At 45.5% G+C, this 18,821-nt stretch overlaps 1 protein-coding gene across 2 annotated transcripts; it reads right to left on the minus strand.

The window, feature by feature from the left end:
* Positions 1-923: 923 nt before the first annotated feature.
* TMEM209 (transmembrane protein 209) lies at positions 924-13,676 on the minus strand. 2 transcript variants are annotated; one of them, XM_042872837.1, is made up of 16 exons: positions 13,562-13,676; positions 11,382-11,521; positions 11,230-11,288; positions 10,866-10,997; positions 9,833-10,071; positions 8,921-9,125; positions 8,093-8,268; positions 7,372-7,443; positions 6,056-6,152; positions 5,288-5,413; positions 4,761-4,858; positions 3,349-3,463; positions 3,154-3,251; positions 2,722-2,795; positions 2,069-2,169; positions 924-1,598 (listed from the first exon to the last, which is right to left on the minus strand). In XM_042872837.1, the coding sequence occupies exons 2-15, from the start codon at positions 11,516-11,518 to the stop codon at positions 2,115-2,117; spliced, it is 1,683 nt and encodes a 560-aa protein (XP_042728771.1). In that variant the 5' UTR covers positions 11,519-11,521; positions 13,562-13,676; the 3' UTR covers positions 924-1,598; positions 2,069-2,114. The 2 variants fall into 2 exon arrangements, with proteins under 2 accessions (XP_042728771.1, XP_042728770.1); XM_042872836.1 differs by having other exon boundaries at positions 924-2,169.
* Between the last annotated feature and the right edge of the window lie 5,145 nt (positions 13,677-18,821).

An 18,821-nucleotide genomic window follows, 5' to 3' on the forward strand; every position in this document is an offset into this window, starting at 1 on the left:
GGTGGTGCTGTATTTGGAGGTCGAGGTGCATGGGTTTGGGGTGCATGTTGTGTTGGGGTGCATGGGGTTGGGGTACCCTGTGTATGAGAATCAAGGTGCATGGGTTTGGGGAGCGTGGTGTATTGGGGTGCATGGGGTTGGGGTGTACAGTGCACTGGGGGACCCTGGGATGGGTTGCACTGTGTCACTGTGCATGATATAGTGGGGTGTGTTGTGTTGGGGTGCACAGGGATATTGGGGTGTGTGGTGTTAGGGTGTGCTTTGGGCTGAAGTGCACAGTAAGTCAGGGTTTGCAGGAAGCAGAGTGCACAGGTTTTGGGGTATGCTGTGTATTGGGTGTGGATTTGTGATGTTGGTGGGGTGCACTGATGTCCATGGAGTTATGTGGTGTAATGGGGTGCAACAGAGTGCCTGGGGTGTTTGGTGCATGGGGAGCAGAGTCGGGGTCTGCTGTGTACTGGGGTGCATGGAAGATGTGATGTGCATGGTTTTTGGGTGTGCAGGGAACGCACTGTGCAGGACCCAGAACAAAGGGACCCACATTGGGACTAGGGTGTGTGTAGAATGGGGTGCACAGCATGTCAGATGTGTGGTGAATGGGGTACAGAAGGCTCTGAGCTGCACAGAGAGCAGAGCACATCGGATGCACACGGTGTTGAGGTGTACAGAGCATTAGGGTCCATAGAGACTGAGGTGCAGCCTTAGGGAGAGGGATTAGCAACAGGAATTGGGGTGTATGGTTTTTTGGGGTGCAGGGGGGGGGCTGCACAGGGACTGAGTTGCACATGGATCCAGAGGTGCCCATCTGCACAGAAGGAGCTTTTAACACAAGAGCAGCAATGCTGCTCCTCAACATCACTTGTGCAAAATGCCCTCGGATTAAATTAGTGATGCTGCACCACAGGAAAAACACCAACATTGACTAAGATGAACCCATTTAATGCAGGAACCAAATGAGCCATTTTGTTGTCAGCCATCAGAGGTAAAATAATAACCTGTGCCTCCCTCTAAATAGTCACAAAACAATTGGTTCTTCCATTTACAGAGAGGTGACAGCACCTGCCCTGAGCAAATCATGAGACCTCAGTTCGTGTTGGTGCATGCCTGGGGCTGGCAGGACAAAACTGAGTGAAAAAGATAGATCAGTACAAAAAGATGTAACAGAACACAGGGAATGCTCAGTCCCAGTCACAGCCCCACGTAGTTCTCCCACTTTAGATGTGCAAATGGTTTTTGGCAGTTGACAGTAGCAAATAAAGGACCCCGTGGAAGCTGAGATGCAAAAGGAACAAAGCGACCTCCCTGCCTTAAGCTCACAAAAAGCTTCAGCAACTCAGGGCAGTGAATTTTTATCCCTGCTCAACAAAATTAAGCTATGTTCATTACTGACATCTCTCCTCCTACCCGTGTTCAAAAGGTGCTTTGGTTGTGGTTTTTTCTTTTTTGGCAAATGCCAAATGTTATCTTTGAAGAACCAAATGTATCTCTGAAACAAACACGTCTCAAAATGGGGCCGGGTTCACAGAGTTTGGTATCATCCAGAGATGCTGAAAGCCAGGCTGCACGGCCTCCAGAGTGAGGGGGTACCAGGAGAAAAGCTGATGGGAGAAGTAAAATGAGATAAAAAATAATAAAAAACAAAAAAAGCAAAGGCAAAAGGAGATGTTGGGGTTGTACTCAAGGCGCCCACGGTGTTTCACAGCTTAGTGAGACACCCAAACTTGCTTATTTTAAAAGAAAAACAAAAACCTAAAAAGATCTTACATACTGAAATCAGTTTTCTCTTTCCATCTGGCACAGTTCATCTTCACAGTAGTGATGGCACTGGAGGGTACACAAAACACCAACAGGAAAGGGCTTTTTTAAGCAGGGTTTGCTGAGGTGAAGAGATGGAAAGAGAAAATCTGCCCAGAATTCAGATCCTGGAGTGTTTCAACAACAAAATGTTTGAAAGAATGTGATGGTGAAACCTGTCCAGGAATTATAAACATTTCTCTGCTCACAGAGCAGAGCTAAAGTATTGTGTTTCACAGTCTGTGTTCAAGTCAACAAGGCAATGACTGCTCACTTTGTCTTGCCAGAAGCCAGCTCATCATCTTTTGGAACATGAGGTGTTATTCTCCAAAAATCCACAGCACGTTGACTCCCGACAAGCCAAGGTTTACACGTCTGCAGAAACCAAGTTATCACAATCAGGTGCAAGGAAATCAAAGTGCTTGTTTAAAGCAAAGAGTCACGACAGTTCAGCGCTGTATCATGCAGGCAGGCACCGTGCTTTGCTCTGAATTGTGCAGAGCACTTCCACAGCAAAGGATTCTAGAGCAAGGGGAAGCCTTGACACTGCTCTTATTTCAAGGCAACTTGCAGTGTATACTCCAAACATGCCTCGTTGTGCCAAAAACATGAGGTTATGGCTTTTGTCCCTGGTTATAAACAGCAGAGCTCCTCAGGAAAGAAAGCAACACCGCTCCTCCCCAGCACAGTCTCCATCTGCACTAGACTTCTCCTCTGTGTGTTCAAACAAATAAAACTCTATTTTTATGAACAATCTGCTGTTGTTTCAAATGAGAAGGCAATTTGGAGATTTTTGGTGATCCTGCACATAGCAGAGGGGTTGAAACTACATGATTCCTTTTCTATTATCACCCCAACTGCATTGGTTTTGGTTCGAGGTGCTTTCAGACAACAGGACACAACACATCATGACGACACATTACTCACCCCAGCATCCCAGATTCCTTTGTCTTTATGATATACAGAAACATGAGCAAGGTGTGGAACATGTTGTTTCTGCCCTAAAGTCACAGAAGGAGAAAGGAGCTTAGAAATCACATCAATATTTCAGACAAGTAGAAAACACATCACAAAAAGGCACTGCAGTGTTGTCAGGAGAGGGGGAAGGAAAAAAAAAAAAGAGGTGAAATGTTGATAAGATGCATCACAGATTGTATGACTTGGTATTTTAGATACCAATTGTCAGATAAGGAAAAAGAACACAAGAAGATAACTGCCCAGGCTATTATTTAATGGCAGATTAAATACTACACAATGGTCAGTGATAGAGTTAAGGTTTGCTTTCTGCACTGAGCCAGCATCCCAAACCAGACAAAGAACATCTAGTGATGATTTTCTGACAGCAGAACACTGGTGTACCTTGGGCAGATTGTAGACGTGGCGCTGGTAGATCAGCTCGTAGTGGGGTGGGTTGATGCTGCTTTGGTAGATGCAAAACACATTTTCATTCGAAGTGTCTGTGGGTGACAAGTTGAAAAGGTAACGTGGATTTTGAAGGTGCTGTTGTGACACAAACAGCAGCTCAGGGAGCACGCTGTGAACACCAACCAGTACCTGGTTTGTCAGGTGTTTGAATGAAGTGCTGGGAAGTAAAGGTTTTGCCATCAGGATACTTGGGGTGAGGTGGGAGTCTGGAGTCCAGGTAAGTGCAGAACACGTGCATGATGATCTGGGTTAACAGAAACAAACTGTGGTTTAGCAGCCTTAAAGAGACCAAAGGACAACATGCAACAATACAGCAAGTTTCTTCCCATAACATTAGGCACCACTTACAGCATTTGGTTGCAGCCCTGACATAACTCTACTCTGTTCAGCAGCTCAGGGCTTAAAGCGTGGATTGCAATGGGCTGCCGTGTGGGTGGAGACAAATTTATTTCTTCCAGTAAATGAAAACAGTGCCAGCCACAGCGTGACAAACTGATGCTGTGTGTCAGGAGCTCAGTTCACACACAAGTAACTTTATCCTGGCGTCCTGCAGAACTTGGCAGAGCCACGGATCTTGCAAGCAGATCTGGGCCATAAAACTGCAAGCCTTCTGTTTCAGGGATGGCCCAGAAGGGCAGATGCCACCCAACTCAAGTTTTACAACACGACACCTATTTAGCAAGTTTCTCCTTTCTCCTCATTTGGGAATGAAGTCCTAGGAAGAGTACCTTACTGTCCTGCAGACAAAAGAGTTTCCGTGGGCTAAAGGCCAGAGAACATCAAGTCTGAGGACTAACCTCAGAAAGCACTGCTTTGTGACATCAGATGAGGCTAACAAAAATGCACATCAGTATCATTTCTTCTAGTAATTGCCTTTGAGCAATTTAATACCAACATTTTACAGCCTGTGTTCATATTAATGATACATCAAAACTTCTTTCCCAGAGTTCTTAGAAGCTTAATATACGTAGGAGTTTAATATCCAACACGACCTATGCTATCTGGTTTTGATAAAAGACTGAATGTAGGGGTTGTGATTTTCTGCCTTGGGATCTTTAAGCACTTCTGAGCTGCTCAGCTTGCTTTCTGCCAATACAGTGAGAGCTCCTCTGCAGCCACTCACAATTAAACACTTCATCTTCACAACTAGAAAAGTAAATCCTGTTTCAAGACTCAAACAGCAGCCACACCACTCCATCTCCATTCTCCCTTTGTCCGTTATACCAAAGGAAAAGGAGAACAAGGTGAAAGGTTTTCCTTGCATTAGAAATGAATAGGCTTCGTTTGCCCCAGCAAGATCCCTACTAGTAATGCTGCTTCCCAGAGCTATCTGAGAAACACTTCATGTGAGCTCAAGAACCAAAGACTAAGGTATGCAATTGCCTTTTTGTAATCTATGCAATATCCCATTTGCATCATTCCCCACGTAATCTCACTGACTACAATGGGATTATCTTCACAGCAGTGCAAACAGGTTTGTTTTTGTGTTCCTCCAAAGGTCTACACCACCTCCAAAACCAATGCTGAGAGGCAGCACTTACAGAAGAGTCTGTGGGCAGGTCGGTGTCCCACTTACGGCCCTTGAAATCTCCTCCTCGGTTCCATCGGAAGGAACTCATGCAGCCTCCCTGAGAAAGCTCTGAAAGCAACAACATTTATTCTGTTACTGAGAGAGTATGGGAGAGCAGTGTTTTATGCAAGCTTCAAGGACTTCAGGCATATTTACAGTGCACTAAATAGGAAAAAATACCAGGGGAGTCAATTTACAGAGTGGTGTTTATTTTTGATGAATGAAAGGGTTAAACTCAGCACTCTGCACTCCAAGTACGTCGGTGGAAAGCAAGAAATAAAGCTTTTAAAAACATTTTAAGACAAAGTTATATCCAAGTCCTGCATCATTGCATTGCTACAGAACTAGAAAATGGCAGAGAAATGCATCTCCTGCTTAAACACAGCTCTTGTCCCTACTGTGACTGTGGGAACACCTCGAATAAAGCAGTGCCTAATGCCACCGTGCTTGGTTGTGGTCACTGAAGTCTCTCCAATTTAGCAAAGCATCACCACACACCTTTGATCCTTTCGACCAAGTATTCCTGGTTTGGTGTAAGATCCAAATATTGCACGATAGCATTCAGGGTTGGAATGAGAGGAGCTTTCACGAGCGCTGCCTGCTTCAGGCTGCTGATGCTGGCTTCTGCAATACAAGAAGAGCCAGTGCATGTCAACAGATTCCTTTACCAAGCATCGTTACAAAGAACTCTCCTTTCTGGCAGATTAAACCCCAGAAATATTTAACACATCATACAGCACCTCACTGTTAACTTCCAGGCAAAGAAAGAGCAGACAACTGCTTTATGTCACAGAATATAAAAGCCACAAGGAACCAATACCCACTTTGAAGAGCATAGGGAGTAAGCAGATGGAGATGGGGTGAGCAGTGATCAATTTTCCAGTGGCATCACAGCAGCTGCAGCTCTTGAGTGGACACTATGACCAGTCCACAGAACAAATGGACTTCATTTAAAGGCAGCAGATCAAATCCTCTCATTGGTTAAGGGGATATCAAAGCAACACGAGCAGCAGTTCCCTCAGAATTTTATCATTAAGTAAAAAAGATTTCAGTTCATCAGAATTTTATGAAGTCCTTTCAGAAAGCAGCTAATTTTATGGGTTTGGAAAAGCACTGTTCAGGGAACAGAGGCCACACCAACATGCAATAGAAACAAATGTAAATTAAGTCTGATGAAGATTAATATGACACCTATTCTATGCTCCAGCCACAGAGCAGTCCTCTGTCAACCAATGTCAGGAATCTCAAAGTGATGGGGCATCCTACCTCCAATCTGCAGTTCTGGACACCCCATTCTTCTCAGCTGAGTGCTCACAGACTCAATCTCTTGGACAAGTGGCACCAGAATAGTTTCATTAATCCACTAAGAAAGAAAAAGGTGAAAATTCAAAAGGTCAGAAGTAACAAGAATACCTAAAAATATTCCTAAGTTTATGCCCAGAATATCTAAAAAATAACCCTTAATTTATGCTCCAGTCATCACTGCTGTTACAATCACAAAAATGCTGACCAACACCAAGCCACATACAGAGCATAGCAAGTGAATCACCATGAGTTTAAATGACTCAACTACCTTCTGAAAGGCCAGAAAAATGTAAAAAAGAAAACAAATTTCTAGCAGGAATCAGATAAAGTCTTTCTAAACAATGAGGGAAGTGTTATCATGAGGGAGAGCTCCTCATCCATAAAGATACGTTCTACTTTGATGGGTCAACTCCCTTCTCAAATCTGCTTCAGGAAAACAAGGAGCTGATAACCACCTCAGGAGTATTTGTATGTGACAGGATTTGGGGAGTGAAGCAAACTGGCCCTAATAATGAGCAGATGCTTATGAGTTTGGTATGGATCTCACACAAGTCTTCACTTTTCCCCTAGGTCAAAACTATTTTTTCTTAAGCAAGTAAAACTTAATACTTGATAGGTGGAACGACTGGAGGGGCAATCGAAGTTAGTTTTACTAGTGATGCTCCCATTGTGTGCAATTAGATTCAGTCCTACTGCTAAGATTAAGATCTTTTTAATTTTTAATCACGTAGCTGAGGATTGTAAGAAAAAGTCAACTTGTGGGATGGAATTTTCTTAGAATCATAGAATGGGTTGAAAAGGACCACAATGATCATCCAGTTTCAACCCCCCTGCTGTGTGCAGGGTCGCCAACCACCAGCCCAGGCTGCACAGAGCCACATCCAGCCTGGCCTTGAATGCCTGCAGGGATCCAGGGCATCCACAGCCTCCTTGGGCAGCCTGTTCCAGTGAAATTATTTTTGTAATTTTTGGTGCTTCAGGCTCAGGAAAACAAGTCTGAAATCCCATAGATATATCTATTTAACCACCAAACCACAAAAAGGAAAAACAAATCTTGTTGCACCCAAGATGCTTTCATGTATTTAGTGATGTAATTACTCAGTAATACATCTCAGTATCTCTCTTACAAGCTGTGTTTTCCTTGCACAAGCACATCCCAACCCTCACACGCAGTGCAATCCTTTCCACCTCCCCAGGCATGCAGGGGACACACAAAACTTTTCCACTCTGCTCTGTTTGTTTCCAAAAGCCACGCAGCCCTTAGAGACAGGACTTACATTTCTGAACTTTGCAGTCCAGGAGTCCATGTGATCAAGCAGCTGTCGATTCATCGTCACTCGTGCCCAAACCTGTGGAAAGGACATTTTACACAGGAATGCCAAGAGAGTTTTTAAGCTCTAAAACATTTTCTGATGCTAACTTCAGCACATCATTCAGATCATGTTTGTTACAGAATCCTTGTGTCTGTAGGCTTCTACTACACTGCCACGCTTTATTCATGTTACAAGACCCCTGCAGGAGTCCAAATTGAGTTTTAAGCTCTCAGATCTCTTGAGATAGATTTGAAAGGTATCTGAAGAGGGAAGCTGCATTGGGTTTATGTGTGAAATGCTAAAAAAAGATAAATTTAATTGAAGGCATACTAATGGTGTTTCTTCAAATCAGACTTTGAGAGGCAGGAGTGAAAGAGAATGTTTTATATCCTTCAGATATACAGAACACACACAGTTGAACAGATGTGTTTCAAGGCATTTTTTATGTTACAAATACATTTTATCCAAAATATTCCTTGCTCTCCAGGGCAGAAATCATTTTACAACTGTAATTCACATCCCTTTAGAGTGACATGGAATCTTAAAAGCTGCAGGATGTAAATGCTATGGGATTTCTAGGATTTCTCTCTCTCAAACATTTCTAGAGCTCAAATTCAAACCTTTGGATGAGGCTGTATATTTTAGGGGCCTGCTTCTCTCTTGGCTACCTTGGTGCTGAATTTACCTCCTCTGCAGCCTGCTTTGAACTCAGATCAGCTTCATCTTTGTGTGCTGATGGAGCCTGGGACCTGCAAGCCAGCTGATACTGGAACTTCCTCAGAATCTGTGCATAGTCTCCCATGGAACGGCTGTAGTTCCAAAAGGTTGGGCTGCTGGAAGGAGAGCTGGAATCTGAACTTCCTGAAAGAATAATTCATTAAGAGGTCACGTGAAATTATAGCCAAGTAACTTTGGAAGCAACACTACAGGCAGCAAGTCAGCGCAGTATTGACAAGACATGAACACCAACTACCATGAGTGCAGACCCTGAAATCAATCTGATTTCAACACTGATTTCATTCTCTATCTTAACAAGCACTGTATCTGTGCAGGACAAAAGCAGCCTGCAGGTAATTCACACCCCTCCTTATGTGCAACATCTTCTCCACAAGATACACCTCTCATCAAGGCGATTAAAGCCCCTCATCTTATCATGGTTCACAACAACCAGCTAACGCCATGCACACGATCCAACAGCACATGCCTCAGTAAGGTTGATTCTGTGGGTAAGAAGTGCTTATCCTACCCAAAGAAGTACTTTAGAGGAAAACTTCCCAAGCTCCTAAGCCATGGGTAGACATAATGGCATCCTACATCATGCCTTAAATACTCAGTAGAAGGCTGAACTGTTCAGCAAGCAAGTTCACAGGTGATTAACACTAATGAGTGACGTCTACCAGTGCTTTCTGCTGGAGTCATTTGCAACTTTCCTCATCCACAAAATCAACTTTAGCACCAAACCAGCACCACGCCTTTGCCAAGCTTTTCAGATCCAACTGTTTTCTCTCCTTACCCAACTGAACTCGATGCTGCTTCTCCTCTTCACTTCGAAGGAAGGTGTCCAACGACTTCAGATCTGTCATGTAATCCTCTTTGCCAGTAGGAGAATTATAGAGAATGGGCGAAGAGCGGTAACGAGACCTCAGCCCACCACTTTCCAGTGGTCCAATGCTGGTGGGGTACGGAGATCCACCAGGAGAGGGGCTGAAGTTGGAAATCTTGGGCAAACAAAAGCAAACCATTGTGTCACACACAAAGGAGAGAACTCCATTCTGATTTGTAAATGACGTGAATATGAGACTGCTGTGTCAGCTCTCCCTTTGACAGAGAGTTGTTGGAGAAGGTCCAGAGGAGCCACAAAGATGATCAGAGGGCTGGAGCACCTCTTCTACAAAAACAGGCTGAGGGAGCTGGGCTTGTTCAGCATGGAGAAAAGAAGGCTGAGGGGTGACCTCATTGCAGCCTTTCAGTACCTAAAGGGAGCCTACAAACAGGCGGGGAATCAACTCTTGGAAAGTGTTGATAACTGCAGGACAAGGGGAAATGGTTTGAAGTTGAGGGAGGAGAGATTGAGGTTGGATGTCAGGGGGAAGTTTTTTACTCTGAGAGTGGTGAGGTGCTGGAACAGCTGCCCAGAGAGGCTGTGGATGCCCCATTCATCCCTGGAGGTGTTCAAGGCCAGGTTGGACGGCGCTCTGGGCAGCCTGGGCTGCTGTGAAATAGGGAGGTTGGTGGCCCTGCATGTAGCAGAGGGGTTGGAGCTTCATGATCCTTGAGGTCCCTTCCAAGCCTTGCCATTCTGTGTGATTCTGTGTGTGGGACACACGTGAACACAACTCTCAGCTACCTGGTGCTCACCTTCAGCAGCACAACACGAGGACACGACGACTTAACGCAAAGCTTTTGGAGATGGCTTGGTCCTTACCTTATTGTAGGTGCTGCCTGGTGAATAAGTGATGGTAGTGCTGTAAGAAGCACTGCTGTTAGACAGAGCCTGCAGCTGGGGGCTGTAACCTGGGATACAACTGGTGGTAAACTTTGGACTGGCACTAGGAGAGCGAGATGGGCTGTAACTCAGCACACTTTGACCCTGGATCGGAGGAGAAGGTGTTGAAGAAGGGACTTTCTTTGCTGTCAGCTCACGTGGCGGAGTTGTTTGTACCGCTGAAATACGTAAAAACAATCATCATTAGGCACTTTCATGAAGATGATAGAAAGAACACCAAGATCTGTAAGTCTCTCTGATTTCTGATCTTTTTACTCCATGTGACATCAGTGTAATATTAAACATAAACATTTGGAGAAGAGAAGGCTCCAGGGAGACCTCCTTGTGGCCTTCCAATATTTGAAGGGAGTGTACAATCAGGAGGGGGAAAGGTGTTTATGAAGGTAGATAGTGATAGGACAAGAGGGAATGGTTTTAAACTGAGATAGGAGAGGTTTAGATTAGATATGAGGAGGAAGTTTTCCACACAGAGGGTGGTGAGGCACTGGAACAGGTTGCCCAGGGAGGCTGTGGATGCCCCATCCCTGGAGGCATTGGAGGCCAGGCTGGATGTGGCTCTGTGCAGCCTGGTCTGCTGGTTGGTGACCCTGCACACAGCAGGAGGGTAGAAAAAAGATGGTCATTGTGGTCCTTTTCAACTCAGGTCATTCTATGATTCTGTGATAAACCTGCACTACCTTGCTTCCATAGGTTACAAACTCCTCATCCAGCCCCACAGCATTTGGGTCCCTCACTATTAAACCCTTTTTTTTTTTTTTACTACATGCTTCCCCTCCAGTTCTACAAAAACTTGATTCTCTTAATTCTAATGTGCTGCAGGTAATTTAAGCTTACTGTTCATACAATTCTGAACTCATTTCCTCAAAGAATCTTGCACTGAAGAAAGATAACACCAGCAAACAAAACCAAAAGAACCCAAAGAAGGGCTGTCAGAGGTATTTATAACACCCACCTGTATTCTGCAGCCCCAGCAGGGTCTGCTGACCAGGACTCATAACCAAACTTGTTGGTGCCACCGTGTATTTGAAGTACCTCCAGAAATCAAACAAAGCATTCAGGCTGAACAGAGATGCGAATGCAAGTTCTAGAATAAACACAGAAGTTTCTATCACACCACGTGGGTCGAGCAGGAAGAATAACAACTCATGACTTTTCTCTCCCTCTTGCTTTTCCCTCTCTCCCTTTCACCATTTAGTTGTATTTGATACTGTAGTTTAGAGTCGACTCATCTGAAACAAACTCAAATAATTGTGATGCACCATGCACACCCACAATTTAGAAAAGAACTCAGAAAATTAAATGCTGCAACAACTCACCGATATACCAGAGTGGCCAGTATGTTATGTTGTAATACGTGCTTATGAGTTTTCCAGTCCTGAAAAGAAAAAAAGTTGCCATTTTGCTGCTGTAACCAATGAAACACTGGAGAGCTTTGTTTGTTTGGATCAGGTGTAGCAGCAAAACATACATTTCAGTATATATCATGCCTGCAAATGAGACGTTAAGGAGGCCCCAGGCCAAGACCACCTTCCGGGCTTCTGTCTCTTTTCTCATCTTGATGGTCCTGTCGATGAGGGAAGTGGTTGGACTCTGTTCTGGTGTCATGATCTGTAGCAAGGACAAAGTAAAGAGGAAAAAAAAAAAAGTCTCAATTTTTAGATGGTAAGATTATTAGTCAGCATAAGGTTAAAGAAAAAAACAGGAATCTGAAAGTCAGGGCTTTACCTTTGGGCACCGAGTCGTGCTTACCAAATAAAAAGCAAACAAATCCTGCAGATTATTTTTACTGTGTATATAAGGAATATTTTTCCATTATTTCTCCAGCTCATTACTGCAAAGCAGCATCCTTTTTCTCCAGTGAGGTGCAGATAAGAGGAGAAAGACAGAACCCAACCTCATTTTTGAAAGATAACATCCTGCTGAAGCAAGAAGCAAAGCTCCTGTCCTCTCCAAGCAACTGCAGCTCAGAAGGAAAGGATCTGCAGAATTCTGCAGTTTCTCTATGGAAAATTCCCATTCACACCTGCACACAACAGTGTTTTAAGACCAGGAAGTGGCCTCCCGTGATTTCAGTACATCTGAACACTCTCTGTCCATGTATCACTGATCTCTCTGACAACTACATGACACCACTCTGTAAGTACAGCCCAGTGAAGCTGTCTCATGAGCTCAGTGAGCCACTCTGTTCTTTTAGTAAATTACTTCAGCTTTGGCTATGCTGCAAGAAAATGAGTAAGAGAAGCATTAATTGAGTTATTTATTTCAATTTAAAATAGGAGACACTCACCCAAAGGACTGGGTGCCTCAACACTGTGTTCATGGCCAGGTTGGCTGGGCCCTGATCTGGTATCTGATTGAGTGGTAACCAGCCCATGGAAGGGAGTTGGAACTGGATGAGCTTTAAGATCCCTTCCAATCCAAGCCATTCTATGTAAATGCACTGATACAAGTTTTCCATAGTCACTGGGGGACCTTGCTGTATGTACTGCTGTTCATTGCAGGGGAGTTGGGTAGATGACCTTTAAAGATCCCTTCCAAAACAAATGATTCTATGAACTGAACGTTGCATCCACAAAAATCACATTATTTGCTGTTTCATAGAATGGCCTGGGTTGAAAAGGACCACAAAGATCATCCAGTTTCAAACCCCTGCTACGTACAGGGTCGCCAACCACCAGACCAGGCTGCACAGAGCCACATCCAGCCTGGCCTTGAATGCCTCCAGGGATCCAGGGGCATCCACAATCTCCTTGGGCAACCTGTTCCAGTGTGTCACCACTCCCTGTGTGAAAAACATCCTCCTCATATCTAACCTAAACCTCTCCTATCTCAGTTTAAAACCATTCCCCCTTATCCTATCACTATCTACCCTCTAAACAGCTGGTCCCATTCCTGTTTATACACTTCCTTCAAGTAATGAAGATACATGACGTCTTCCCTGAAGCTAATGAGAAGGGCCTCTGTCAGTACACTGGAGGTTTCCTGGGCTCTGATGTTGCAAAACAAAGATAAAAGCTGGGGAAAGCACAGATGCGTTCAGCTTAGGAACCATTTCTGTGACTGTGGGCTGCATCAAGCACAGTGAGATTCCAATTGGTGCTGCAGCCTATTCCTGCATGTAACACAGCTGCACAGCACGAAGTGAGAAGTCCATCTCTTGGAGAACTGGAGCTGAGAAGGGCAGAGAAAGGAACGAGCAAACCCACACAGAACAGAGCATGCATGTCTGGCAGAGGAGCTGCACCACGTTCCTACCACAGACTTGTTTACTCCTATGACTCAAAGGTGACACAGGACCATGCTCACTAGCAGAATTATATGAGAATAAGCTGTATGGTACATTCCCTACAATTTGAGCTGAGACTTCTCATACTGATAAACACAGCCGTAAGCAGACACCTTTACTTTCCTCCCCATACCTTCAGCACCTCTGAGGACAGCAGTTCCCCACACTCACACAGACGAGGCTCCACATCTCCCTCTCGGCCCTCACCCATCACACAGACCCGGCCCCACGGCTCTTTCCGCCCTTAATCCTGTCAGACACGGACGACCCCCATCCCAACAGGCCTCACACCCCCAAACCCTCACAGGCCCAAACAGACGACCCCCCCCAACCTAGAAGACCCTGAGAACACTCCCAAATACCTGCTGCGGAGCGGGAAAGCCGCAAAGACACACAACTTCCCTCAAGGACAACGGAAACACCGCCGACCCCACCGCGCTCCCTTCACGCAGCCACAACAGCCGCACCGTCTACGCCTGCGCGAGTGGGCGACGTAAAGTGACGTCACTACCTGCGACGCGTCGGGAAGGGGGCGGGGCATTTTGCTATGGGGACGGCTGCTGACGGACGGTTTGGGCGGGAAGGGGCGAGTGAGGGCGCCGCCATGTTGGCGCTGAGGTGCTCGCTAACAAGACCCTCTAATGAGCTCTGTCAGCAACCAGCACTGAGAGTCACGCACAGATTCTGTTGAATTTTCAGTTTCGGGTGCAGGGAGCTGACAGTGACTCTAATGGGATGCTTCCAATAAATGGTGATTCCCCCTGAAGTAGGTACCTGAGGGTGAGGAGGAGGATTTGCCCTCGGTCTCTATAGTGTGGTACATGTGGGGGCACATCCAGCAGAGTCCTCGGGAGGTGAAGCTGTGCTCATATCAGCCTGGAGCTTTGAGCCCATCCCATTAAGTAGCTTCTGGGAAAATGGCTAAATTCTGCCCTTAGAGGATGCCCAGGGTCAGGTGGGTTCTGAAGCTATGCAGATCACTACAAAGGCGGGTGGTGTTTCCTGCTGGAATGGAAGAATGGAAACCCCAGCACCTCCCCACTGAGCATCCTTGGCATCTGCAGCTGCCATTTAAGCTGCTCTGGTAGGTAGCACATAGGCTTATTTGCAAATTTGTTCACTACTAAACTTGCAAGCAGTTGTTGCTCGCCTTTTTCCTTCCTCATTGACATTCCTCCTTCTGGATATGTACCCAATGGAAGAACACTGGAGATTTACAAAATATCTTTGTGATGTTTTGTCAGAGCTCCTGCAGCACTCCAGGTTATGGGACTCATCCCACATAATCTCAGTATAAAGCACAGCAGTTCATCCTAGGACCCTAATGTAGATAATGGAGAGAAACAGGTGATAAGATGTGGTAAAAAGCAATAATAAGGTGCAGTACTTCTCACCTGGCCAGGTGTTTCATTGTTCTCACTGACAATAAGGGAGAATGTGCCTCCCAGCTGTCTATGTACGCCAGAAAAGAATCACAGAATCGTTAAGGTTGGAAAAGACCTTTCAGATCATCTACTCCACCTTCCACCACTGTTGCCCACTAAATCATGTTCCTTAGCACCACATCTACACGTTTATTGAACACCTCCAGGGATGGTGACTCAACCACCTCCCTGGGCAGCCTGTTCAGATGAGTAGGCTCTAAACTAGCCGTGGTGTCAAATAGAATTAAATGGTGAAAAGTGACGAGAGGGGGAGAAAAATCATGAGTTGCTATTCCCTGTGCTCAGTCCACCTGGCGTTATATAAATTTCTATGTTTTCTCTAGAACTTTGCATCTCTGTTCAGCCTTTTTGCTTTGTTTGATTTCTGGATGTGCTTCAAAATACACTGGAATTGTTCAGTCTGGAGAAGAGGAGGCCCAGGGGAGACATGCAAGTACACATTAATTGCCTACGAAGTAAAAGGTTATTCTTTGTGTAACTGCTCGTATATCTACTCTCTGTGCTAAGTACTACAGGCAGAAATACCAGGGTCTGTTCACATGGTAGCCTGAGCTCCAAAAGTTCTTTCACAGGCATCTTAAAAGCTAAACTCTCTTTTTAATTCCACAATATCAAAGACCTTTATTAATTACAGAATGTTTTAGGAATCCTATCATATATTTGAGACTTACACATAAGTGATTTAGAACACATATTATTGTACTTATGAACATACATTTTAAGATCATAGAATCATAGTATCAGAGGGTTGGAAAAGACCTCCAAGATCATCCGGTCCAACCACCCACCCCAGTGGGTGTCCCAGTGGTGTCTCCAGTGGGTTTTCCAGTGGTGTCCCCCAATGATCTGTCTTGGGACTGATTCAGTGACAAAAATAGTGGGATTGAGCACACCTTCAGCAAATTTGCTGATGACACCAAGCTGAGCAGTGCAGATGACACAACAGAAGGAAGGAACACCATCCAAAGGGGCCTGGACAGGCCTGAGGAGTGAGCCCACGTGAACCTAATGAGGTTCAACAAGGCCAACTGCAGGTGTTGCACTTGGGTCAGGGCAAACATGGATATATAAATACAGATTGGTAGAAGAACTCCTTGAGAGCAGCCCTGCTGCGACTGGACCTAGGTGATCTCTAAGGTTCTTTCCAACCTAAGCCATTCTGTGACTCGATGACTTTATGACTTGAGAGCACACCCCGGATCAGAGCCAAAGGATTTAATGGGCACTAAAAAGACAAACTCTTGTGATGTCATCATCCCTGGGCTTCCTCTCCAGGTATTCCAGAGTCTGTCTGTTGGACAAAGGGTTGCTGAGGAGCTGCTCTGAATGCAGCAATGCTGTCCTTCTGGAGCAGGGATAACACAAAGCTCTGTGTCCAGCAACGCAGCTCCATGGGACACCCTTCTTTCTATCTTTGGTGGTATGATCTGCAAAATGAGCTCTCGGCCTCTGACACCAGTCAGAAACCAGATGAGAGGAAATTCCATGAAGATGAGGAAGGCTTTGGGAGGATTGAAAGGGAAATCCTGTTTTGGTGCTGCACTGGCATTTTGATTATCTGCCTTCTCTGCTGTGCTTACACTCGAGTAAGATATCATTTAATGTTGTGTTTTGTGCTGACACCTGCTGGACTCCAGCAGAAGCCCATTATGAGCCTTGTGAAGAACTTCTAAGGAAGTTATTATTTGTAATTATCTCAAGGGATGATGTTGCTGTTAGACTACCTTTAATCTCCAGGTATAAGTAAGCGATCGTATCTCCCTTGGTACCATTTCCATCCTCTTCTGATTATTACTAGTTAGTAATTAGCTGAAAAGTGGAAGGCATGGATTTCCTAATTTAAAGAAACATAAGTTGGATGTAAATAGCTTCACTGCAACCAGTCTTATTTCATTGGCACAGAGCTACATGGGGAGATCAATATGAGGGTTTTGATCCTAAAATGATGCCAGTGCTGTCTAGTAATGGTGAGCCAAGTACTTAAATCCTTACTCATTCTTTTTCTGGGGCATTGCTAAGGTGCCTTGTGGATTAGGAACGAAGAAGTAATCCATTACTTACAGAAATAATAGTTCTCCCAGCAGTAATCCACAATGAATTGCATTATAGACAATTGCACTGGATTAACTTAGACCAGACAGGGCAGAGTTACAGATGGAGCCCCTTTGCTGTGCTGCTGTTGCAGGTTGACAAACATTTCTATGTATCGTAGCATGTGTTTTCCCCCTGGATATGAAGGAAGCAGTGTTGATACACTGTTCTAAGTAACAAATGTTATTTTCCTGAAACAGATCTTCCGGAAAGCTCGAGATAAAAGGTTATGTTCTGACAAAAGAGAGAACACTTCCAAAGGTAAAGATGAGTTTTGTAAATTTGTGCATAGGATTCACCAAAGTTGGACACAAAATGCCCCAGGACCCCTTGAGAGAGCAGGAGGTGATGTGTGGGGAGAGGGCAGAGGGGAAATGAGGGGCACCAGGAGAGCAGCACTGCTTGTCCTCCCGTCCCACTCCCTCTCCTCCACTTTCCTACAAATTGCCAAACACTTGTTTTTAGCCACAGGATGGGAGATAAGTGGAGCCACAGGTCTTAGACTCCATCTCAGACGTGCTCTGAGGGCACAGTGAGAACAGATGCTTCCTCTTCCTACCCAGCCTTTACCCTTCCCTCATCACAGGAGAGACTGCCATGCTGTATCTTGGTTGCATTTTTCAGACACGGGCAATGACAGAAGGTCCAAACTTTACCAAAACGAGTGACTCCCTCTAAGCTTGATGGCTTAACTCTTCATTTAACCCTTCACTTGTTAACGTGCCACCGCAGGATTTGTGATTCACTGCGTGGGACAGCATTTTGGGACTGCGCAGAGCATCCCGCTGCCCACACAAACGTGTCAGGGCCTCACATGGGGCAGCCTCCCACACATCCTCCGCCCATTGGGAGCTGCATTTAAGCTGAGGGCTTTCATTTGGTCGTTTGAGCTGCTGTGGATTCTGAGAGTTCTCGTAGCTCTAGACAACCTGCCCTTGGACCTGCATTGCAACTGTGGACTTATCTGGGGATCTGGACTGGCTGTCGTTGGTTGGTGTCACCAGACTTGTTTTGCTCCTCGTGTTTGGGTCCTGCGGGGCCGTGCTGCTTGCGGTGAGCTCTCTACCTTACCTGCCTTTGCTGTCACCTTTGGCTTCTGGCTCTCTGTAGTGGTACACCCCTTCTCTTGCTGCTCCATCATTTGCTCTGGTGTTCTGAACCCTGAGTGGAGCACTATGAGGTTGACTTTCAGCCCGCATAGGGCTTTTCCCATACGATTTTCCCTGGGGTTCAGCCCTGCAGGACCTCATGGCTACACAGGGAGGTCACAGCCTTCTGTAATCACCACAGAAGATTGGGAGTGGGTGCAAAGACTTGGACTTAAATGCAGTGGGTGGAGGCATTAAATGGGGCTGGTCAGGGTACTTGTTGGTATGCTCTGGGCCCTGACATAATATTTGTCAGAATCTCTTGGCAGCCTTTAGCTCCATGCAGGATATAGCGTGACTAATGAAGCAAGCTGTAATTTCACCCTAATTTAAGCTTCTCCATCCTGTTTTGAAAGAGTGAATCCACAGGAGGTGCCGTGGACGCACTGTCAGTTCTCTACAGAATTTTGAAGGCTGCAGTTTGAATTTGTGTTTCACCAGAATTATTGCAGTGCTAAAAGCAGGAAATCCTCCTGGTGGATCGTGTCTTTAAGGAGAAACTCACCTTACCTGATTTACTTTGAGGGGAGAGGAGATCTGCTCATTTCCCATGGACACCGGAGACCTGTGGACTCACAGGAACCCATTTTTAGCTCCTTGCAGAGTGTGTGGTCTCCATAAAATGCTCCCAAGATACAGCCATTGCAGGGTGACTAACTCCTTTTTGCCAAAACAGGAATAATCCCTGCCTGAGGCTCCCTTGGAAGAGACTGGGATGAGCTGTGCACGCACATGATGGGTAGAAGTAGCAGGGCAGGAGTGGAAACTGGGGGAGGTGGTGATAAACTGTAGAATCACTTGAGTTGGAAGGGACCCTTCAAGGTCATCTGGCCCAACTCCCCTGCAAGGAACAGGAACACCTACAGCTTGATCAGCTTGCTCAGAGCCCCATCCTACCCGACCTTGAGTGTCTCCAAGGATGGGGCATCCACCACCTC

This window comes from Lagopus leucura, unplaced genomic scaffold, assembly GCF_019238085.1.
Source record: "Lagopus leucura isolate 7727_CA_CO unplaced genomic scaffold, USGS_WTPT01 Super-Scaffold_100008, whole genome shotgun sequence".
Classification (NCBI taxonomy): Eukaryota; Metazoa; Chordata; class Aves; order Galliformes; family Phasianidae; genus Lagopus; species Lagopus leucura.